At 37.2% G+C, this 22,294-nt stretch overlaps 7 protein-coding genes and 1 long non-coding RNA gene across 10 annotated transcripts; 4 read left to right on the top strand and 4 right to left on the bottom strand.

Moving 5' to 3' along the window:
- The first annotated feature begins 491 nt into the window (after window positions 1-491).
- LOC135798743 (uncharacterized) lies at window positions 492-1,714 on the top strand. The gene is made up of 2 exons (XM_065311681.1): window positions 492-629; window positions 687-1,714. The coding sequence occupies exons 1-2, from the start codon at window positions 627-629 to the stop codon at window positions 1,482-1,484; spliced, it is 801 nt and encodes a 266-aa protein (XP_065167753.1). The 5' UTR covers window positions 492-626; the 3' UTR covers window positions 1,485-1,714.
- An 871-nt stretch (window positions 1,715-2,585) lies between these two features.
- On the bottom strand, window positions 2,586-4,110 carry FeCH (ferrochelatase, mitochondrial). The gene is made up of 2 exons (XM_065311680.1): window positions 4,012-4,110; window positions 2,586-3,954 (listed from the first exon to the last, which is right to left on the bottom strand). The coding sequence occupies exon 2, from the start codon at window positions 3,863-3,865 to the stop codon at window positions 2,699-2,701; it is 1,167 nt and encodes a 388-aa protein (XP_065167752.1). The 5' UTR covers window positions 3,866-3,954; window positions 4,012-4,110; the 3' UTR covers window positions 2,586-2,698.
- Window positions 4,111-4,755: 645 nt separating this feature from the next.
- Window positions 4,756-5,948, top strand: LOC135799574 (uncharacterized). Its single transcript, XR_010550027.1, has 2 exons — window positions 4,756-4,972; window positions 5,026-5,948. It is a non-coding gene; the product is annotated as an uncharacterized lncRNA (long non-coding RNA).
- Window positions 5,949-6,379: 431 nt separating this feature from the next.
- On the bottom strand, window positions 6,380-14,005 carry KrT95D (phosphofurin acidic cluster sorting protein KrT95D). 2 transcript variants are annotated; one of them, XM_065312713.1, is made up of 8 exons: window positions 13,552-14,005; window positions 12,796-13,462; window positions 11,358-11,759; window positions 10,926-11,286; window positions 10,470-10,801; window positions 10,071-10,392; window positions 6,936-10,009; window positions 6,380-6,878 (listed from the first exon to the last, which is right to left on the bottom strand). In XM_065312713.1, the coding sequence occupies exons 1-7, from the start codon at window positions 13,671-13,673 to the stop codon at window positions 9,885-9,887; spliced, it is 2,331 nt and encodes a 776-aa protein (XP_065168785.1). In that variant the 5' UTR covers window positions 13,674-14,005; the 3' UTR covers window positions 6,380-6,878; window positions 6,936-9,884. The 2 variants fall into 2 exon arrangements, with proteins under 2 accessions (XP_065168785.1, XP_065168786.1); XM_065312714.1 differs by having other exon boundaries at window positions 10,476-10,801.
- Window positions 14,006-14,342: 337 nt separating this feature from the next.
- On the top strand, window positions 14,343-16,166 carry Yif1 (Yip1d-interacting factor 1). 2 transcript variants are annotated; one of them, XM_065312715.1, is made up of 4 exons: window positions 14,345-14,559; window positions 14,642-14,773; window positions 14,838-15,004; window positions 15,077-16,166. In XM_065312715.1, the coding sequence occupies exons 1-4, from the start codon at window positions 14,517-14,519 to the stop codon at window positions 15,797-15,799; spliced, it is 1,065 nt and encodes a 354-aa protein (XP_065168787.1). In that variant the 5' UTR covers window positions 14,345-14,516; the 3' UTR covers window positions 15,800-16,166. The 2 variants fall into 2 exon arrangements, with proteins under 2 accessions (XP_065168788.1, XP_065168787.1); XM_065312716.1 differs by lacking the exon at window positions 14,642-14,773 and having other exon boundaries at window positions 14,343-14,559.
- A 410-nt stretch (window positions 16,167-16,576) lies between these two features.
- On the top strand, window positions 16,577-17,860 carry LOC135799572 (protein KTI12 homolog). Its single transcript, XM_065312717.1, is given in 4 exon segments — window positions 16,577-17,046; window positions 17,106-17,478; window positions 17,480-17,504; window positions 17,564-17,860. Coding segments are annotated over 4 exon segments (828 nt in total). The 5' UTR covers window positions 16,577-16,886; the 3' UTR covers window positions 17,834-17,860.
- LOC135799568 (non-lysosomal glucosylceramidase) lies at window positions 17,841-20,977 on the bottom strand. Its single transcript, XM_065312712.1, is given in 9 exon segments — window positions 17,841-18,199; window positions 18,255-18,696; window positions 18,757-19,269; window positions 19,328-19,734; window positions 19,736-19,929; window positions 19,989-20,275; window positions 20,337-20,514; window positions 20,573-20,661; window positions 20,719-20,977. Coding segments are annotated over 9 exon segments (2,454 nt in total). The 5' UTR covers window positions 20,862-20,977; the 3' UTR covers window positions 17,841-17,998.
- A 532-nt stretch (window positions 20,978-21,509) lies between these two features.
- Window positions 21,510-22,074, bottom strand: Dad1 (dolichyl-diphosphooligosaccharide--protein glycosyltransferase subunit). The gene is given in 3 exon segments (XM_065312718.1): window positions 21,510-21,702; window positions 21,771-21,831; window positions 21,833-22,074. Coding segments are annotated over 3 exon segments (339 nt in total). The 5' UTR covers window positions 21,980-22,074; the 3' UTR covers window positions 21,510-21,571.
- Window positions 22,075-22,294: the final 220 nt, after the last annotated feature.

Here is a 22,294-nt window from a genome sequence, read left to right as displayed (position 1 = left end):
AACCTCACATCAAGAACGCATACGCTCTAATTAGCCTTGTTATGTTCATTAATTATGATTATCACAAATATTAGCATAATAATTACGACTTACAGGAGTTACATAAGTTTTTAATTCATTTTTTAATCAAAGTTGATAATAAAAACCTAAATTTTATTGAAATTTCCTTTATTTTTGGTTATGTTAAAAAGGTTAGGTTAAGTATAAGACAAATCAATTACTTGCACGACGCATGCGCTAGAATAAAATAAAATAATCGCATATTTGATGACTTGAGAAATAAAAATGTTCTTGAAATCATGATTTTTAACTGATTTTGATTCTTTCTAGTTCGAGAATGAGTCTGATTTTTTCGCAATGGATTTGTAAGCAAATAGCACCGATTACGCGCGCTTTGTTCTAGAAAATTAGCAACTTTTGCGAGCGTCAATGGGCAATTAGTGGCCGCTTTTAATTAGCGTACCTTCAGCAGTATAAAAGCAGTGGACAAACTTTTCAGTCACATAATCCAACCAGCTATCGATTGAAAACACTTCAGAAGCGACAACAACTTCAAAAACCACTCTAAACACCTTTCCAAAATACTTTTAAACAAGTTACGAAAGAAAAATCTAACATTCCGAGAAATGGTAAGTGAAAATTCAAATTTTAAGACCAAAAGAATAATTGAATAATAATTTGTTCAGGCTCACATTGCAATCCTCCCGATTCTTCTCCTGTTGATGACGTTCGGTAACACGATCAACGCTGGAATAACTCGTCAATTGGATCAAATGCTCCCGAACAATGAACGCATCACCCGGTCTATTCACAATCCCGTTGAAGATGATATTAAATCACTCGAAACCATCCCAGTGGAAGATTCCTACACGAAACACCGTCGCCTTGATCGTCCCGTTCGCTCGGCGAATAACTACGATCTTAACACCGCCGAGAATAACGTTGTCTTTAAGCCTCTCTTCCGCAAGAGGCCCAATAGGCGCGTCCTGCGAGAAGCTAAATCCAACATGGACGATATGCAAACCGCGGAAAATGGACTGGTTTTCCGTCCCTTGTTCCGTAGAAATCAAAATTTACAAAACTTAAGACGCTCGAGACGTGCCGCGGCTGACGATATGCAAACTGCTGAGAATAACATTGTTTTCAAGCCGTTGTTCAGAAAACATCCGATTAGAAGAGTGAGGTCCGCTGATAGTGATCTAGAGATTGCAGAGAGTCAATACGCTGCTTACTACGAAAACAACGAAAAAAAGGACGATGATATATTCCCAAGTGTAAAAGAACACGAAATCAACACTGATAAGGATGCTTCAAGTGAAGAAACGCAAGAGGAAGCCACAGTTGATGAAGTGGCGGAGGAAACAAGAGTGCGCAGAGCCGCTGCGCAAAATGGCGACGAAGTCATGGACACAGCGGCAAATACAATTGTATTCCGTCCGCTGTTCAGAAACAACCGGCGAAACTTCAACCGTCAACGCAATTAATTCCTGGCCTATGAAATAACCAGTTGATATTATTATTATTTTAAGTTTTATTCGTGCTATGTGATTGTTTTATTTTGAATTGCCGGATGCGAGTCAAAACTATTGATGGCTGTAGATATTACAAGTAAACACAGGAGTACATTGTATTTATATTGATAATAATTATATGATTTATGAAAAGTGCAAAAAATTCAATAAGACTGTGAATAAATAAATGATTGTAAATGAAATTTGCTATGTGCGTTAGGCAACCAAGTATACGTATAAAGTAAGCTAAAAATACAGCTGAAAATCAATCCCATCCAGATTATAATCACAAAACGCCGTCTACTAGGCCTGTGTGATCAGTGCGGCAGCTCTGGAGTTATTGTTTTAACGAAACATTATTCGGTACGTTGCATTACATAATAATTATGCCTATCACACTATAAAATATTAAAAATCAATGCTAAGAAGGTAACACCTTAAATCACAACAAGTTTTATGTAACTTACTCTTGTTTTAGTAACCTATATTACACAAATTGGAAAAATGTTCTCCGGCCAGCAGCTACGATCGATTGCGTTAACAGCAAAGGCGCGTTATCCCATGATCAAATTTCGTTATGGACCAGGCAGGGATAAGACTTCTGCAGCTGCCTCACATTCAGCAAGCTCAGGCAAGGGTCAGGCTGGAAGTGGTGAAGTGATTTATGATTTCCAACTGCCACAAAGATACAGAAGGAGACCCATTGATGAGAAAGAAATTGAAGCCATCAACAGTGGAGGTGCCTAATCAGGTTTTCTTTGTGAGAAAAACTTGTTTAATTTGTAAAATGAGCACATAACATTGAAAACATGCAGTGTCTAGTGAAATATATGTAAAGTTATTTATTATTTCACTTTTGTGGTTTCAATACCGTCATAAAACCACTATTAAAGTGATAAAAACAACTAATTCTTGTGTTTTCTTTCATTGGTGTATACTTGGTTGCCTAACTTGAGGAGTAAATATAAATGAAAGAAAGTTTTAACTTTCACTAAAGATTTCTCAAAAAGTACACATCTAATTTTAGAAATACTTTGTAGGTTGGTTAAAGATTTAAATAATTAAACCCCAAAGAAAGAATCAAATTAAAATATTAATTTCTTTTGTGTTTACAGCCAATTATATACCAAAATGTAACAAATTCCAATAACCACCACATTAAAAATATTCTTCCTCATAATTTACACCTAAATCGCTTTGATCGAATTTAAACAAACCTCCGAATACCATTTCTTGCTCGCTAAACAATTCGCGTTCACACAATGCGGACAACGGTTCAAAAACTTGTTCCCAACGCCAACACCGCTCGTCAAGTGTTGTTTAACCAAATCAGTCAGCGCATCAATAAACAACGGATGATCATTCGGTGCCGGTACTCTGTAAATATCCTTCACGCCTAATTCCTCACCCAATTCCTTACAATACTCAATGTCCATTTCATGCAACGTCTCAATATGTTCATTTACAAACGCAATTGGCACCAAAAGGAACGTTTTCTTTCCTTGCTTCACATATCCTTTGATAGCATCATCAGTAAATGGTCCTAGCCATGGTAATGGCCCAACCTTTGATTGCCAGACCAACTGATACGGATTACAATAACCCAATTCATGCATAACTAGATTTACAGTCGCGCCTACTTCAGAAGGGTACGAATCACCGCGATTTACAGCTTTCAAAGGCAACGAATGCGCGGAGAATAAAATAATAGCGTCCTGCTTCAAATCTGCAGGAAGTTTGTCGAGTTCTTTCCTAATTAAATCCGCAAATGTTTTTACCAGCAGTGGATGCGTCGCCCAACGATCAATCACGCTAAGTTTTAAGTCTTTAGGCAAGTCACGCTTCTTGTAGAATTTATAAATGGCGTTGAAGCTGGATCCGCTTGTCGCGCAGCTAAATTGCGGATATTGCGAGAATATAACAGCGCGTTTGACTCCATCACGCTCCATCTCCTGCATGGCATCCTCTGTGAAGGGTTCTACGTAACGAAAACCGACGTAGTGCTTGTGTGGTGCTGATTCTGGGCATTGTGCATCCAGTTGTTTGCACAAAAGTTCCCCTTGGGTTTGTGTCCATTTGTAAATCGGTGATCCACCGCCGATTTCCTCGTATTTTTTCATTACTTCCGGCGTGCGACGCTTTGCAATCCATGGACCCAAGTGGTCCTGCATCATAGGGAACTGTATCATATCTCTGTCTGTCATGATTCTAAGCAGGTAGTCATGGACTTGATCAACTTTCTGAGGCCCACCCATATTGAGCATTATAATACCTGTTTTGGGCTTGGTTGATGCATGTCTAGCTTGATTTAGCAGCAGATTTATTGAAGGCAGTAGTTTCTTTGTGGGTAACATTGTACTTCTGTTTGTTTGTGGTTTTTAGATAAGAAATTTCACTTGAGTGAAAACAATATGTTGACCTCTTTTAATTTCACTTGTAAATGCTACAATAGAGAGATATTTAATAAAGAGTTATTGTTTTATTGATTCGTATTAATTACCTCGTGTAAATGCTGCTTGTCATGCGATGTTTGCGGTGTTTTCTATTTGAAATGTGTTATCATTTTGAGTATTACATGTACGACTTGCGGTTATAAGATAAATGTAACCTTAATAGAGTTTATTTGGTTGCCTATCTTAAACAGTGTCAATTCAATTTTATTGTAACTTAAATTTGTAATTTTATTAAATAAATTGAAAATTAAAGTAGATAATGCTGAATTTTGTTATTAAATACAATAATTATATTATATACTAGTGAATTATATTTATTTTAAATGTGGTTTGGTTTGTTTTTAAAAAATATCTGTTAATTGTATTTCTACATCAACTAATTATATATTTTTGTTAATTTTACTGTTAATTATTTACTTTTCTTTATTAATAAATTCTAATTATAACTCTAAACAATATAATTTTATCTAGTTTCTAGAATTGGCATGTTGATGAACAAAAGCCAAGCAAACAATTGAAAAATTCGCAGTAAGCACGCACCCCTGATGAATATGAATAAGAAATTTCCTGGCATTGAAAATATCAAATGTAAACCGTAGGAATCGCAAAAACGCAAGCATTGTTGATGATGGAAATTAACACGTCTACTAATTGCGCGTGTTCGTCGAACTGCTTGTATACGGCTAGCAAGTAATTATCGACTCTTTCTATGTAAACTCGAGCGCAGACGCGTTAAGATACTTTTTTATTTAAATGCGCTTAATAAGCGACTAAACTGGCGAACAAATTGAAGAAGCGCGCTGTGCGCTAGAGCGATAATTACCGTTTCACTAAACAAATTGAAATCGGTGCACAAAGCAATGTGTCTGCTATATAAATCAAGTTTGAGTGAAACGGGACTCACTATTGCACGCAAACCATCAACAAAAACACTTAAAAACGTTGTTTAAAGGGCATTTTCAATCAAAAAGTTACAAAGGATAATTAATACTCAAAATATAACATAAGGTAAATTTAAATAATTATAAAAATACAAATAAACACAATTAATCTTTGTTTAGATGCAATATTTTCACGTGTTTGCATTTTTGTTGCTTCTCAACATCGGAATAAACTTGATAACATTTACTGAAGCAAGAATTGATGAAGAACATCATCACTATTACCATCATCATCATCTAAAAGACCAAGCACCTACGGACGCGAGTTTTCGCCATCGTTATAACGCCATCTTGCATTCGCACAACCCGATGTTCGGCGTAATGTCAAAGTATTTTCTGCGTAACCGCGCCCAGGAGCATGAACCACACGATCGCAAACGTCGTCAAACTCAACAATCACTCCAACAGCTTGAACAACTCGCAAAACTTCAACAGAATCAACAAAATAAAAGAAAATTCATTCCGTACAATCAAAATGTCCGCCAAGTTAGGCAACCACAAGTATATCCTAATGGTTATTCAAGTTATCCGAGATATCAACAAGCGCAACCATCCCAACAAATTTATTTCAGTGGTCGTAAATGGAATGGAGGCCCTCCTATTAGTCAATATCAGAGTAATCAGTTTGGTTTGTATGGCAAGCCGCAGACATTGAGTAATTATTATAGAAACAAAGGAGATTATTATAGAGCGTATAATATTGGTAAACAGTATTCACAGTTTAATGGCCCACCACAAAGTTTTAACAGACTTATCAAGAGACAAGATAATTCAAATCAGAATCAAAATTCAAATTTAAATCAAAATTCAGCGAATTCTGCTGGTAGGAAACCGATTAAACGAAAGTTTCGGCCTACTTTGGTTCAATCTTAAAGATTTGTGGTAATTATTTTGTTAAAATTGTGTTTATGTGTATTTATTATGTTTAAAGTTATAATTTATATTTATATTTTATTTTATTTTTATTTTTATACAAAATCTGATTTTATATGACGATTACTACTTAAATAATTAATTTGATAATAAAATAGTACAGAGATAAATGATTCAACATTGCGTTATCTACAATATTCCGTAATAAAAAGTTTAAGTGATTTTTATTTTTTGTTTTAGAAACGATGGAGAAAATGAATAATCATGTTTTTTGCTCTTATCTTGCAAACTATTAGAGTTAAAGAAAAACTACTTTCAGATTCATATGTGAGGTAAAATTTGACATTAATTAAAATAACAGGCACCTCCACCAAAATTTTAGTAATTAATTCAATTATTAAAAACATTTAGAAATCTTTTTATTGCTGATTATCAAAGAAAATCACTTGATAAAATATTTTCGACCCTGTCTTTTGACAGAAAATAATTTAAAAACAAAGTTAGACCCTGTTTTTCAGCCAAAATTAAATTCAAAATTAGCGCCTCCGCCAAATTTTTATTAATTAATTACAACCTCTTTTAAACTATATCAAAAATTGCATTATCTAGAAAACTATTATAATATATTAAATGATATTATTTTACAAGCACTTATTCCATTGGAATTACACATTTATCTATCTAAGCTTTGAAGCAAATAACAAAATCATTTAGTAATCAAATAAATATTATAATATACGAATAATGACTCATACCTCGTTTTATATTAAAGCTGGCCACTCAGCCTCCTCATAATACTTCGGATACAATGACTGATAGTTCCTTCTGTGTTGAACTTTGGCACTCTCCGACTCCCTAGCAGTATCTCTAGAAATCCTCAACTTTTCCGTTTCATCCAAAACATCCCTTATTTCCTCAGCACTTTTCTTCACAATGGATTTTAAAAACTCAAGTTTACTAACTGGAGAAGCAATAGTAGTTGAAATATTATCATCATCATCATTTGGCGTTACTGTTTCTTCAGATGATGAAGAATTATCAATTGGAAGAGCATAACACGCGGCGATGAGGTAAACCACAATAACAAACACAAAAAACACCTAAAACACAAAAATTTAGATTAATATTTAAAAATTATGAAAAATAATCAATAGTACCTTCTGATATTGCGACATTTTGATTATTTTTGTACTTTTCAAGTCTTTACACTGAGATATTCTCAAATTGAATGATTTTGAGTGGATCTTCATCGGTTTATATGCGTTTTAGATCTGTTTATACACCTCCTGCTTAAATCTGTCACCCGAGTTAATAAACAAGTTAATAAACGGCACGGTGTGTATCATTAATCACAAGCGCCAATATTTCCTTTGTCAGCGTTTTCAATTCACACGTATTGAATAAATACATCAACGTAAAATCAGTAGTACCCGTATAAACAAACCACGATCATCATTATTCACTCAAAACATAATATTATGAATAAGTTATTTATAGTTTTATATCAACTTAAAACCGCAAAGGCGAAAAGTATAAATTTTCCTTCATAAACTCAATAAATTCAATATTTTGCAGAATAAAACTTTAAAAAACCTTCTAGACGCTCAGATAATCAAATTATCCATGTGTACTCTTGATGATTCAAAATTGCACAACATAAATTTCCGTTTTCAAATCGTATAGACATAATAATTGCGTTTAAAACCCAAAATATTTACAAAGTGTTATAACACTCGAAGCGTGGTAAACTACCGATGTGTATCTAAATATTTATGTATAAGGAAGTTTCCGTTATTAATTTTTCAACTCTAAAGATACAAAACGGACGTGCGAATTTGCATTGTCGCTGAAAATTAGATCGTAACATATTTAGTAGGTGCATTTGTCGTGGTCGCGTGTTAAGGACTATTTCATTATCACCTACGAATCAGTATTTGCCATTCAAATTAAAGTTATGAGCATGTAGTTCATTCAAATTTCCAACCAAATCAATGAGAAGCCACGTAATACTTACATCGTTTGTATACAAAGCAAAACATTTATTTTTCATTCATCGTCGATTTGAAATCATACTCTTCGCATTAATAATAATATACATTTCTCATCATAATATATAATATATATATATATATATGTATATGTAAACAATTCTAATATTACTCTTGTATAATATAATTGTATATGAAGTAGTTGTTCATCGTTTGTCTGCTCACAATAATATCCAATCTACGCATATTGCATATATAAAGTTTAATAAGTCTATAATTATTGATGAATAAAATTTCTAGTATATTGCAACATTCCAATCGGTTGAAAATTTTGATATCTCGCAAAAACCTGGTAATAACATTCAAAATTTTTGCGTCCCACTTATCTAATTGTTTGTTTTGACCATCTTTGGTTGGTTTTCTGCCCGTTACACGATACACACTTACAGCTTAACATGTGTTATACATTTTACAAGTTAAATAGAGTTATTAAAAGCTCAATGTTCTCATTGTTAATTACATTCAGTAATGTTATTAGTCTTGTTGGTTGCAGCGTCGTCCGTAGCGAATTGAATCTCGTGTGAGTGTGCGCAATAAGCATTTTCATAATAATAACACAAGCATCAATCTAATTACAATCTACAGGAACTTGAAAAACTTAAGAGATAATCATGAAATTATGAGATCCATTCATAATTTAATTTAAATTTCTAATTGATTACTTAGTATTGAGAGAAACGAGTGATTATGATATGAATTCGTTTTAGATTTCAGCTCCTACAGACGCAAACAGACGTGTTTTTTTTCGATACATGTGTATAAAATTATCAGCTACCAAGTGCTACGCTAGTTTTGTTACACGCTAGATGAGCAATTCTCTCTAATTGTTACTCGGTTGGATGCAAAACGTCGTTGATTGAATTGATTACATACTTAAATGTTAGGATTATGTGTGTTGAGCTTCAAATTGTTTTGTTTTACATATGGCTGCTGGTTGTGTTGACGCTCAGAGATATAGATATCAAGTAAGTGAAATTTCAAAGGAACATTTTGTACAATTCCATTGTTTGGTTGCCGTTATCTGCAGGAGAGTTAATATTTAATTTGAACATTTAACATATGCTTCGTATGGCAAATATTATACGCGTAAATCTAAGGTATTGTCCTATTTGTGTTACATTCATTACATTTTCATTCACTGAACATAAATTAATCTCGTAATACTGTAGTCGCCGATGAAAATTTCCAAGTTTTTAAACAACTACCACAAAAAAATATCAATGCGACTGATTTTCCTATAGCAAAAGTTTAGTTTAAAGCTTACTCTCAAGCTTGAAGCGTCAAACGATTCATAATATACACTTTACAAAAATAAATACAAGTATAGCTAAACTAATCATTTGATTCAGCCCTCGCTATGCCAATTTTTTTGATTATTTTTTCCTAACCAAATCGAATCTCATAACAATTATTGCATACGTCTTTTGTTTAAACCGAATAAATTTACACAATACAATAATATAATCAATAGGAATGAGTGCTGCACACTGCTACGCATTCAGTAGTCGAAATAAAAAAAGTCGCGAGATTCAAGAATACATCAAACACAGTGAGTGCATAATACAGTTGATAAAATCACATCGCGATAATGATGAAACATGATGACCAGTAGTTGATGATATGATAAATATACGATGATACATATTGTTATATAATCTCTATCGGTAAGTTCGTCTAAGTTAGGTTATGTTACTGTAGCGTTAAAAACGGCCCCGTGATGAAGTTGACGTTACTTTTGTTTTGTTTTTGTTTGTTTCTTTGTGGGGTCAGTCTTATTTCATATTGGCGCTCCACCGATCAAAGCAAGCGGACTATATATATCACATGGAATAAGAGTACGGGTGCAACATTTACGTCCTAACCTAAACCGTCCTAACCTCACACGCACACATACAGTTTTCTTTTGATTTCTGATGCCTAACCAACAAATATTCAAAGCGTCTCGCGTCGCATATTGTCCTGACTAGATAAAGAAGAAGACCGCGTGATATTCGATTAGAAATAGCATCGCCTCGGCTCGCAGCATGGAATGTCGTGGAAAATGGCCGACCTAGGCGTTCAGGGGTCGGTGCTGGCGAGCGGAACGCCTACCAACGCCACGGGCAGATGCTTGACGTGCGTCTGCCACGTGTTGCTCAATTGGAAGAACTTCACGCCCGTCCATTCTGATCCATCGATGATTACTAAACAATAAAATGGTGAGTGTGATTTAATCAAGGTTTTGTTGTTTTATTGCTTGCTTACTTCGCATTGGTGATGAGTTTGAGCCTTTGGCGGAGCAAACAAAGCGCGCAATGGAGTCGACAGTGTGCGAGCGCGGCTCAGTATTGTCCTTGTCCTTCTTTTTGCCAAGGCGCATGATTTTTTGCTTCTTTTCTTTGCTGGCCATATGAATAGCTAGCGTTAACCCTGGTGATGCTTGTAAACCACGTAGTAATCCACGCATTGACGTTTTACCATCCGGTTTTGTGCCTTTATCTTTCTCACCCTTTTCTCCTGATTTAGCACCTGGAAGCTGCCAATAATCCAACTGCAACTCTAATGGTTCCCAAGGAGTTTCACGAACCTAAAATACAAAAACAAATATTTTTAACAATTATCCACAGAAGAAATGTGAAACAAAATCTAAAAATAGAAGCAAACCTGTACATTTGGTGATGAAGGAGGCGTGAGTGGAGGCGGAGCCGGCGGACTTGAACACAGCAAATCATCCAAGTCAACCGAGAGTGAATGTGCGGTGTCTGAAGGCCCAACGCGTACTTCGCTGACAAACGGGATAAAAAGCTGGCTTGAATCGTCTTGAAACGTAAGCATAGCCTCAGCCAATGGTAGCTGAGTAGCAGGCCCGCCGCCATTAACATAACGTAAAACACGCGTTGCTAATTCATCCTTATTCGCGTCGGAATCAGGAGGGAAGAGTGAAGAATAGCCAGCGTCCAGTGATGCCAACTGTCTAGCAACCAAAGATGGTTGACCTATTAAACAAAACAATTTAATGATAGTATATTAAGTATCAAGTGTGCTAAGTGGAACTTTAACAACGTTTAGAGTCGAGATAAAGAACTTTAGTCACGGCCGTGAAAAAAGTATAAGTTTTACCTAAAGGAGCAATATATATCCGAATATGTCCACTCCAATCAGGCGTTTTGTTCGACATTAACTCAACATACGGCCGTAGTGTCCAACCCACGAGCGCATCTCCACCAATCAGCACCAGTTTAATTGGCGTGCCAGGTTTGGCATAACTGTTGCAATACTTGTGTATTTTAGCAAACAGCGTCGTCAACACTGCACGAACCTCCGGAGCCGAATGCGGATTTAACACGCGTTGAAACTGCAATCGCGGTAAGAGCGCTGCCACCATTTGCTCCGGTCCCGACGCCAATACAATGTGATCCGGCAGCGTGGTGTCGTCCAGAGGCAGTACACGCGTTACCGTTTCAAGAAACGATTTTCTAGCCTGTAAAACATACAAAAACAAAAATAAACCATTTGGCTGCATGTCAAAATAATTGCGCGTTTTTCACGTACGATTATCGTCTCCGGGGTAGTGGCCGTGACGCTGGGAGTGTCGGTACCAATACTAAGCGAGTGTTTCTTTTTGCCAGTCGATACCGACGTGCGGAAGAGTTTTGTCTTCTTCTCCTCCGGCTCAGCGGCGTCGCTCTTCAACCTTCCGACGTGTTTCTCTCTGGGTGGTGAACCAGTTTGCGGATCCGACTGCGCTTCGTAATCTGTACCGGCAAAGTCTGCGTTACCATCACTTCCGGAACAGTTGCGATCGTCAGCAGCGACATCTGTCTGCACGGTTGTATCCAACAAACTGCGACTACTGCTGAAGAACGGGCGTAAACTCGGTTTCGGAGTGCTGGAAATCGACACAGTGTCAGGCTCACCGGCGGAATCATCATCACAACTGAGCGATTCCAATTCCTAAACAAAAAACATGATAAATTTACAACAAAATGAGAAATTTTGTGTTTTTGTAAAGTGGACTAAATTTAACCTGTGTTTATCGACATGTTGAACTAGAACTTATTTCAAAAACAACTAAAATTAACGATTTTACGACACTTTGAGCATGTTTAGTAACTTAACCTCACTTGTAAGCCACATAACCTTACACAAACCTAACACAAACAACTCTCATTCGCAACAGCTGAACGTCAAGATTATGTTTTGTTTGCGTTTAGCGTATTATTTGGCAAAACAACAAACGCATATTCATAGAAATAAATCGGCGACGCAGTTTTCCGCACGTAATCTACATTTTCACGTATGCGACGCACGTAGACCGGCGCTAAATAAATTAAATTCAGCGACGCGCCGCGCCAAACAACACCATCCCAGGCGTCACATTCGAAATTAATTATTAAAACAATTTTCACTATTTATATGGGCGTGCATACCGAGGTGTAGCACCGCATTATTTTATTTTTTCTTGCTTCTCTCGTTCGCCGCAATTTAATAATATGAACACAGCAGCTTCGTGTCTTTTTATTTTCATATGTTATACTTTTATAACATCCAGTATTCAACTATCATTTGCGCGCAAGTGTCGTGCGACATGATTAAACCTTGAAGAAATGCCAGGAGCACAAAAATAAATCCACACCACAGTTATCTCCCTTCTCGCTGGGTGCGCGATATTTTAAGCACCTCCGACAACGTCAGCAACACTAACAATCACAGGACAATATTGGTTAATTCTAAAAATAAATAACTAACCGACTAGTTTGTTTTAGACTCGAATCAAACTAATAACAATAAAATCTTCACTTGTTTTCTAACCTAACCTTAAATTCTCTAACTGTCAAATTATTCTAACCTAAAAAGACTTTGTTTCGAATAAAACAAGTAAAAATCAACAAACAACATCAAAAATCTCCTTATTGTAACCTCAAATTATCTCACCTGTCAATTTTCTAACCTATATTCTAGCCTAGAAAGATTTCCAATATTTTTTTACCTGAAACAACGCTTGAATATCCGTGGTATTCGCAAGTGAAGACCCACGCACACCCTCTGGGCCTTCAGCGACCTTGAATCGCTTCAACAGCGAGACGAAGCGCTGCTTGAAGTTGTGCCTCGGATGCGGCAGCTTGGTCCGAATGGGCTCCGAATCGCTGAGATCACCAGGCTCCTCATCGCCGGATGTATACTCATCGTCATCTTCACTACACTCTCGCTCACGATCGGGCTTGTGATCACCGTCGACGGGTGTTGAACTCACACCCAGGACGATAATCTTCGCCAGCGGACCAGTGCCTTTATCCTTGCTACTGTTTTCCGCGATGAGTTCGAGTTCCAGATCCATTTGACGCTGGAGAACTTGATCCATGCGAATAACGCCCTCAGCGAGTGTTTTAAAACCCAGAATCGTGCGGTTTTTATAACGCCGACGACGCTGCAGTAACACATGCAGACGGTTGCCATCACGCTTGAGAAAATGTGGATACTGCAGGCTGAAGGTGAGCTCCAGAGAAGTGTCAAGCAAACCATTTGCAGGTAATAGTAATTCATTGGAACGCAGCGTGCGTTTGCTGGATTGCATCTTCACCGCAATGGAGATGGACGCTAGGTCGTTACCCAGCGGGCGTAATACTACGAGTCTTGTCAGCGTTAACGAACACAATCTATAGAAAAATATTTTTTTTTTTATTTAGATTATTCTGCATTATTGGCGAAAACAGGTTATGTTTGTGTGAAATATATGTTTTTTTACCTTGGTATGCAATCAGATGGAGTCCGGTCGACTTCCCAGGTGGCAAAGAGCTTCATCGGCACCGGCTTGGCGGCGAAGGAGGCAGCCGCTCCGGCTTGCCCGTGCCGCATCTTGTCGCTCATCGCCGGGCGTGTGCGTCTTTGTTATGATTCATGCGCGGCGTACGCGCGATTGCCCAACGTCGGCGTCGGCTTGCTGCTGCTGCTTCTGCTTGCAGTCCGGACAGTCGCGGCACCACCAACTACATGACTAATCGGCGCGGCGGCGCGCGCTCGTATTGCACCACTCTAGGTACACGGCGAGCCGGTCACATCACGCACACGACGCGCACGACGTGCAGGTACCTAATCTCCAGTTATCAGAGATGCGCTTTATTGTTTGGCGTTTACTCGGAATCGTCGACTGCACTTGACTGGCGACGGGCCAGAATGACGAATGACAGCGGAAAGCGGATGCGCCTCGGGACGACGTCGGCTGTCGTCGGAGGCTGCCGCGCGTTTTCCGGTTGCGGTAGGCATGCGTTTCCGGCGCGTCCGGATGCCACACGAGCGAATGCGGTCATTCATACGCAAATTACGCATTCATTCAAATTTAAAACAATAACATGACGCATACTTGCACAATAATGATTATTTTATACCTTAAAGTGCAATTGTATGAATCATCAGAATTCTACATATGTGATATTCGCATCACTTGCTAGAAAAAATGTAAACAACTTGTCATTTATTTATATTTTTTGCGGAATGTTTAGTTTCCGTTTTGTTCTACTTTGTTGCGGTGATGTTAGGCAACCAAGTATGCACTTCTCGTCATGCGCAATCCCTTCACTCGGTGCCGTATTCGTTGAATGCCGAAATAAATATGCCTAGATACTCTCAGTGACGTGTCGATGAAAAAAAGCGAACTAATGCTGATATTCTTGCGACCAGTTTGCGCCTGTTGAACGAAATCTAATTACAAAGATGAACATTAACGCGAACATGGGAACTGGCGGCGCTCGGCCACGTAAGAATCTATTTTCTAAGCACTTAACCTTCAAATACAATCATAAATCATAAGCTTATGTGTAAATAATTTCTACGTTTAGCCTTTGGTCGTAAAGTAAAAAGGGTTAGCGATGTCAATGCTATGGGGTACAATCAAGCACCAGCTTATCCTTTCCCAAATGGTGCTGGTTTGGATCAACCACAGCCTACATTTTCACAACCACCTCAACCAGGTAGAAAATTATCTAAATGTCATTGTCATTTCATTCAAATTTAAAATTATTGTATTTCTTCTAGATTACATGAATCAGGGAAGTTATAATCAACCAAATCAAGCAAATCAACAGCCAATGCCTGGTCAGCAAATTCCTCCTGGAAATTATGATCCGAATGCTTTCATGAATCCAAATGCAATCTTTCAGCAGCCAATTGTACAAAATATGGCTATGCAATATACACAACAGGTAAAACCAGAATATTTACCCAAATTTCATTAAAAAATCACATGAAAATGACATGTTTTTGAATTTTTCAAGATGGCGTCTACCGGTGCGACGATGATGAAGAAAGAAATGGAAAAATACGTGCCAATCTCCCGTCTGCAGTACTATTTCGCCGTGGATACAAAATACGCGCTTACAAAACTAGGTTTACTCTTCTTCCCGTTCACACACAGCGATTGGTCCATTAAATTCGAACAAGATACTCCTGTGCAGCCGCGTTACGAAATCAACGCGCCTGATTTGTATATTCCAACAATGGCGTACGTGACGTATGTAGTCGTCGCTGGATTGGTGCTCGGCATGCAGAATCGCTTCAGTCCGGAACAGTTCGGCATCCAGAGTTCGTCTGCGCTCGCATGGTGCCTGCTTGAGCTGGCGGTTTACTCCTGCACGTTGTACATCGGTAACATTCAAACAAGCCTGCGCACACTGGATTTATTAGCATACAGCGGGTATAAATTTGTTGGGATAATCGTCAGTACTTTGATGAGTATTGTTGGAGGAACGGCGGCGTATTATGCCACGCTGGGTTATTGCAGTTTGGCGCTTGCGTTTTATCTTATGCGCGTGTTACGCAGTCAGGTGTTGCCGGTGACGACGCACCAGACGAGTTATTACGGTGAGACGGACAGCGGGTATGGAAACAAGCGGAGATTGTACTTTTTGTTGTTTGTTGCTGGCGCGCAGCCGGTGTTATCATGGTGGCTCTCTTTTCACTTGATAAGGTACACTGCTCCCGCTCCAGTGCTACCGTAAATTTAAGATCAATTACGAGATAACGAAATTAAAACGACATGGATTAGGAAAGAAATTGTGTTTAAATGGAATTCATTTGCATTTGGAGATCCGATACATCTGAAACTGGTTTAATTCATTATTATGTATCTAATTCTAGTTAGTAACGCGTGCGCTTTTGCTTCTATTCACAATATTACTTGTAAATAGTTAATTTTGATGGTGTAGATCAAGTGACAATGATTTTTTTGGATGAGAGGATTGTTTTGTACTTCCAAAGGAACAATTTACCATACTTATGCTATACTGCTGCAGTTTGTTTTAATTTATCTCACAGAGTACGGAAATCATGGATGCGAACGATGAATAAATTATATTTTAAGTATAATTTATGTTTTTTACCAAATCAGACTCGAGGGAAGAGTCAGGGATGACTGAGTACGGTGCGCACTACGTGCTCGTCTTTTATATTTGCGTTTGATCAGCAAAAATTGGTGGGGGTAGGCGTTTCTATGATTTAATGCACCGTACGAGGGTAGCGGTAGAAATGAATCGATTCAGGGCATCTTACGAGACTAGCGGTACAAGTGACTCGATTCAGGGTACCGTACGAGGCTAGCGGTAGAAGTGACTCATATTCAGGGCACCGTACGAAGCTAGCGGTAGAAGCGACTTCCATTTAGGGCGCCGTATGAGGGTAGCGGTAGAAGTGACTCGATTCAGGGCACCGTACGAGGGTAGCGGTAGAAGTGACCCCCATTTAGGGCGCCGTATGAGGCTAGCGGTAGAAGTGACTCGTATTCAGAGCACCGTACGAGGGTAGCCTTTTACCTGACTTCTTTGGTTTGCTTCCCCCACCGCTTATTGCAGGTAGACCTCAGGTTTAGCTGTTTTCTAGGTTCCTCTGCCATTGAATTTGCTTTATATCTGTGGGGATGTTCACAGTTCATCTCTGTTAGCTACAAAACACTTTCAAACTGCTTTTCCCTCTCCCAAAAGATTTTATCTGTTGCCCACACAACTAATTGAACACATAACCTCATACTATTCTCACATTTTACCCAAAATATCAAGTTTTATCGTGATTCTGCTTAATGTTTAACTAAAAATGCCTTTAATTGTGATCACTGGTTACCCCTGTAGTTATAAATCAAAACGTGCAAGTGAATTAAAGAGTTATTTCGAAGAAAAAGGCAAAGAAGTACACATTGTCAATGAAACAGATGAAATAACAAAGGCTGGTTTTGATTTAAACACATATTATAGTGGTGTGTATAACACAAACAATTATTAAACTATTTTCTTCATTAATTTAGTGTATTATTAGATTCTAGAAAAGAAAAACAAGTCAGAGACATTCTTAAATCCCATGTAACCAGGTTAATATCACCTAGGAATCTAGTCATCTATGATGGATCAAACTACATAAAAGGCTACAGATATGAACTCTACTGCATAACTAAAGCAAACCACAGCACACAATGCACATTGTACACAATTATTAATCAAGATGTTGCCTCACAATTAAATTCTACCAGGAATGAAACAGAAAAGTATTCCAAGGACACTTTTGATGGTTTACTGATGAGATATGAGGAACCTGATGGTAAAAACAGATGGGATGCACCATTATTTATTGTTCCAGATGATGCACAGTTAGATTTTGAGGCTATTAATGATTGTTTGTTTGAGAAAAAGCCCTCCTCCAAATTTATCCACACAAAATGTAAGTTGCAAGATATTTTTACTTAAAATGAAATAATTTGTGGGAATTATGCATTGTAGGCTCCTCTGAGTTCAACAAACTTTCTTTATGAGATGAATAAGATAGTGAAGGCCATTACAAGTGGATTAATTGCTCATGTAAGTAAAGGATGTAAAGAAACCATCCAAGTGGCTAATTATGATGACTTGGAGATTAATCTGAAGAATGCTACAGTGCCTAAATTACTTAGTTTGAGTAGACAGTACATAAATTATAGCAAGATGAATACTCCACAGTTGGAAAACGTGCCATCATTATATATACAATATCTACAAACGAATTTAGGTTGAAATAAAGTTATTTCTATTTTAAACTAACTATATTTCATGTGATTAATTAAGATACGTGTAAAAGTGTAAAAAATCACCCGTGATTTATCATTATTGCTTAGTACGTACTAGAATTAACTTTAATTTAGTTTGGTTATGCAACCAAACAACTCAAAATGGCCGGAATTACTTATTGCCTTGTTTAGATTGTTCATGTACCTGAAGCGCGCGTTGCATACTCCAAATACTCAATGGACGCATGTAACCGATTGACCTGTAGTAATGTTTCTCATACAAAGCTTCCGGTGTCTCGTAACTTAACCCTAAACGCTGCGACATTGTTTTATACAGCCCTCCTGCAGTTTGCCATGCTTCTTCTTCCAATCCCTGTTTAAAAAAGTAATAAACTTTTGTTCATAAAGTTAATATTCAAAATGGCTACCTCTTGTAACATTGTCGCTGCTAATGCATAAGTTACACCAATCCACACCTCTTCACTCTGTAGAGTAATCACATCTTTTGAACCAGAAGCTGTGAAACCATTAACTGCACCCATTGTACCATCTTGGAACTTCATTACGTTATTTTCGAACACTGTACGCAGAGAACTCTTGACTTTGTCCTCGGGAAACACTTCATAATTACACCCGGATGATTTTAGGTACCAGTGGCCGCAAAGCTGGTCCGCCATGTAAATGTCCCCCTCGCGGCGGATGTGTGTATCAAAGTTGTAACACTTGCCGTTCCACAACTTTCTATCGAAAGATCGAATTCCTCTGTTTAGAATTTCGGCGTAATGAGCTTTATCTTCTTGTTTGTCTAAGAAATCACAGATTATCGTCATTGCATGGAGTGCTGCCAGCCATAAACCACCACAATAGGCACTGGAATTAAATTACTCCTTATTAATATCAATATAGGCAACTTTGTATGCATATACGCACCTTGGTCCTCTCATTACCCAAGTATCAAAAGTCTGATCAGGAATTCCTGAATTTTCAATCAATCCATCATTATCCGTATCAAATGCCTCTGATTTTTTCATTACTTTCGTGAGAGCTTCGTACATATCTTCTAAATATTGCTTTTTATCTAAATCTTGGTTAAGAGAAAAGTCGCGAAATACTTGAAGAACGAATTTCGTGTTCAAGTCACGCCATTGGCTCACATCATGAATTGGATATGCGTTGATTAATTCATATGGTTCCTCGCCAGGATCACCCAAATCGTGAGGAACAGAATTAATCACTTTGCGTTCAATGTAATGCCCCGTGAAGAGTTCTTTGACGAGTTGCTTCTCCTCAACAAAAATGGCGTCTTTAAAGTCGTATTGAATCAACGCTTGTATCTTGGGCCAATTTAACGCCAACGCATACGAAGCGTAAAAGTGCACGTCGTATGTATTCACCATGCGATATTCGTGTCCTTCTAGGTAACCAAAGCGACCAAATTCTTTCCTATGAATTAAAAACATATTTAACCTTTGAAACATAACCTTATAATTTTATAGGTTACCTTGGATCATTCGGTGGTAACTTTTTAGCTTCGTCTTCATCAAGCACAAACCACATAGATCCGCCATCCGATACAAAATAAGTTTCATTAAACAACGCGCTTTTGTACCACGCTGGTAATTTATTATCACTTAGAACAGGTTCCTGCCATTTGTAAATTTCCTCCTCCCAGGTGGCGTAATTCATCAAAGCGTAATCCACCATTTTAAGTGCAGCGTCCATGCCGAAAAACTTCGTGTAGTACTTTGTGTACTTTTTCTTTTTGTAGAAAAATGTAACAACTGGGATATCCCAAACTAACACATATTCAATCTCCTTATTACTTTTCGGTGGTACGGTACACTGCGCAGCTATGGCTACTCCCAATTCACCAAAATGATTATCAGATTTTTTCGGTTGTTTTATCAAACTTTCCATTGTCATTCAGTTGATCCCATAGTGTTTTACCATCGGATTTTGGATCAAAATTCAAACATTTTGACACGGAAACATCCGGGTTTGTTTTGACAGCAAGGGAATAAGAAGATGGCGTTTTATCAATTGTATGGTACAAAATAACACCCTCAGAGTTTTGATAAGTAAATGGTTTAGAACTACAGGTAGCTGTCAAAGAAAATAACCTCAATTATATAACCTTAAACCACATAACGTTAAAAACTTACATTTTGAGTCAACTTTTGACACACCAATACCATTCTGAAACGTGAACGAAATAGTAACATTCAATTCCTGTGTGGAAACATTCTCAACATTCCAGATAAACACAGCGCATGGCATAGATGAATCCTTATAATTGTTAGGAATCACAGGACTGACTTGTCGACAAGTCAATTTAATTCCATACTCTGACAGATCATACTCAGTCCATCCTCTTGGGTATAAACCAGTGTAATTACATTTTGAGTCAGTTATCAATGACTTCCAGCTGCTTACACACTTCGATTGCCTTCTACAATTGATTATATTGTTATAAATTATGTAAGAGATAAAAATTAATCATTGTAGCATACTTGTAAGTGGATAGTAAACTTTGGAATATTGTTTGATGCTTATCTTTGATAGTGACAATGAATTGATTGGCATCTAGTGTTCCATAATCATACAGGCCTGGTCTCAGCTGATATCTACAGAATTCACCTTTGTATCCTCTTCCGATTGATCCACAACCAATTCCACCCATTGGTACACCTGAATAATTAAATATTTACTTGGATATCTGCTTTATTTGTTTATTTTTATTGCATACCATAAATTTGTTTGGCATTTTGCACATTTATGTAGTCCATGATTGCGCGCCGACCTTCCCACCAACATTTAAAGTGATAAAACACATATCTACAAAAAATCACATAAATTATATTGTAATTAGTGCTTAAAGTGTTGTTTTACTACCTAATTATGAGGGTAATAATTTGATATAGTTGATGCAGCGGTGGGATGCGATTCTGCGACCATTTCTCAGGATAAACATGATTTAGTTTCAGTTTGAGGCCGAATTTCGGCACTCCAGTGATGGTTTCTTTTGTTGGTGGCATGTTGCAGCTGTACTACGCCGGTAGTAGCGGCTGTTTGTGAGAGACTGCGGCACACAAACGAAGTGTGTCATCTGTTGTTACGTTTTGTTCGGCTGAGAGGTTGTCAGAGAACGTGACTAATATGAATAATTATATTTTTAGCGGGGGTAATCATCAACGATAAGAAATGAACCCGTTATTCGGGTACAATTTCATTTTATTCGGTGTATTAAAAGTAATAAAACTTGCGCAATGCAGAGACGGAAAATTTAGGAGACAAAAGTTGTTTACATTGTGAATTGATCAATATTTTGGTGTTTGATGTTTTTATTGAAAGAAAACACTTCTAAACTAATGTTTAAACTATCTAGAAGAAGATAATACAACATTTTGATGTAAATTTTGCTTATTTGTTTATTGTAGTCATGACAACGTCATAAAAACTAGAAATTCCAGGAAATTTAGGATGTAAAAGTTGTTTACTAGGTGAATTACTCAATATATTGATGTTTTTCTGTCTTTGAAAGAAAACAGTTTAAAACTATTGTTTAAACTACTGAAAAGAACATAATACAGCATTTTGCATTAAAAATTCATTGATTTATTTGCTGTAGTCATGACAACACCACAAAAACTAGAAATCTACATCATTAGGAGTAAAACAACAAATTTCTATCAATAAAATTGTTCAATTTATTATATTAGAAAAGATGATTACAATATGTTACTTTTTATCCAATAAAATTCATAACTACTAGATGCAGAATAACATGAGCAAACATAAAGTCCGCAAAACCCCTCTCTGGACTAATACCATAAAACTGGTTCTTATTTTCAGGATTTACTTGAAGTCTCAAACATACTAAAACAAATAAACATATTGTATTAGATATATAACATCTTTGTAAGTGTATAATTTATATTATTTACCTGCTAGAACAAAACAGCTCACTGTGGAAATGAAACCACTGAGGAAAGAGTTGAAGGGGAAATGTGCCCACAAGCAAGCAGTACATAAACTGTACAATCCCTGTGAGCAGAATGTAAAACAAGTACGCATCGATGAGTTTTAGTTTCTTTGGCGTTTTCTTCGTGTAGTCCGTGTAGAATTTACTGATTACTTCCGAAAGGCTTTTCATTTTGATTCGATTTTTTGTTTAGATTAGAAAATTTGGGAGTTATAGGGAAACACGTAAGCGCCGGTTGTTTGACAAGTTGTTTCAGAAACTTGACAAGTGTGAACACATGCGAGAACCAACGTTGCCAAATTAATATATTAAAAGCATTAAATTGTGTAATTAATATTGAATATTATAATAATTTATATATTTTACAATAGTTAGTACTTTATTATTTATTAGTTTTATATATCTATTGCTGATTTTTTATTAATGTTTTACTGAAAAGTTTGATTTTAAAAATGGACCCCTGCATTGTGCTGCCCTCTGCGGCAA

The sequence above is a fragment of the Atheta coriaria genome, unplaced genomic scaffold (genome assembly GCF_025399875.1).
Source record: "Atheta coriaria isolate IRGN ID8LTWV9N9 unplaced genomic scaffold, Caltech_Dcor_3.1 hic_scaffold_9_pilon, whole genome shotgun sequence".
Lineage (NCBI taxonomy): Eukaryota > Metazoa > Arthropoda > Insecta > Coleoptera > Staphylinidae > Dalotia > Dalotia coriaria.
The sequence above is the reverse complement of the archived record's forward strand: the minus strand, read 5'-3'. Positions and strand labels throughout refer to the sequence as shown.

Bases quoted from the DNA above. Each gene is read 5' to 3' on its own strand.
- Yif1 (XM_065312715.1), top strand. From the start codon at position 14,517: ATGAACATTAACGCGAACATGGGAACTGGCGGCGCTCGGCCAC. The intron at 14,560-14,641 runs GTAAGAATCTAT...TTCTACGTTTAG, and splicing joins AACTGGCGGCGCTCGGCCAC to CCTTTGGTCGTAAAGTAAAA. The intron at 15,005-15,076 runs GTAAAACCAGAA...GAATTTTTCAAG, and splicing joins CTATGCAATATACACAACAG to ATGGCGTCTACCGGTGCGAC.
- FeCH (XM_065311680.1), bottom strand. From the start codon at position 3,865: ATGTTACCCACAAAGAAACTACTGCCTTCAATAAATCTGCTGCTAAAT.
- KrT95D (XM_065312713.1), bottom strand. From the start codon at position 13,673: ATGAGCGACAAGATGCGGCACGGGCAAGCCGGAGCGGCTGCCTCCTTC. The intron at 13,463-13,551 runs GTAAAAAAACAT...ATTTTTCTATAG, and splicing joins CCATCTGATTGCATACCAAG to ATTGTGTTCGTTAACGCTGA. The intron at 11,760-12,795 runs GTAAAAAAATAT...TTTTTTGTTTAG, and splicing joins ATATTCAAGCGTTGTTTCAG to GAATTGGAATCGCTCAGTTG.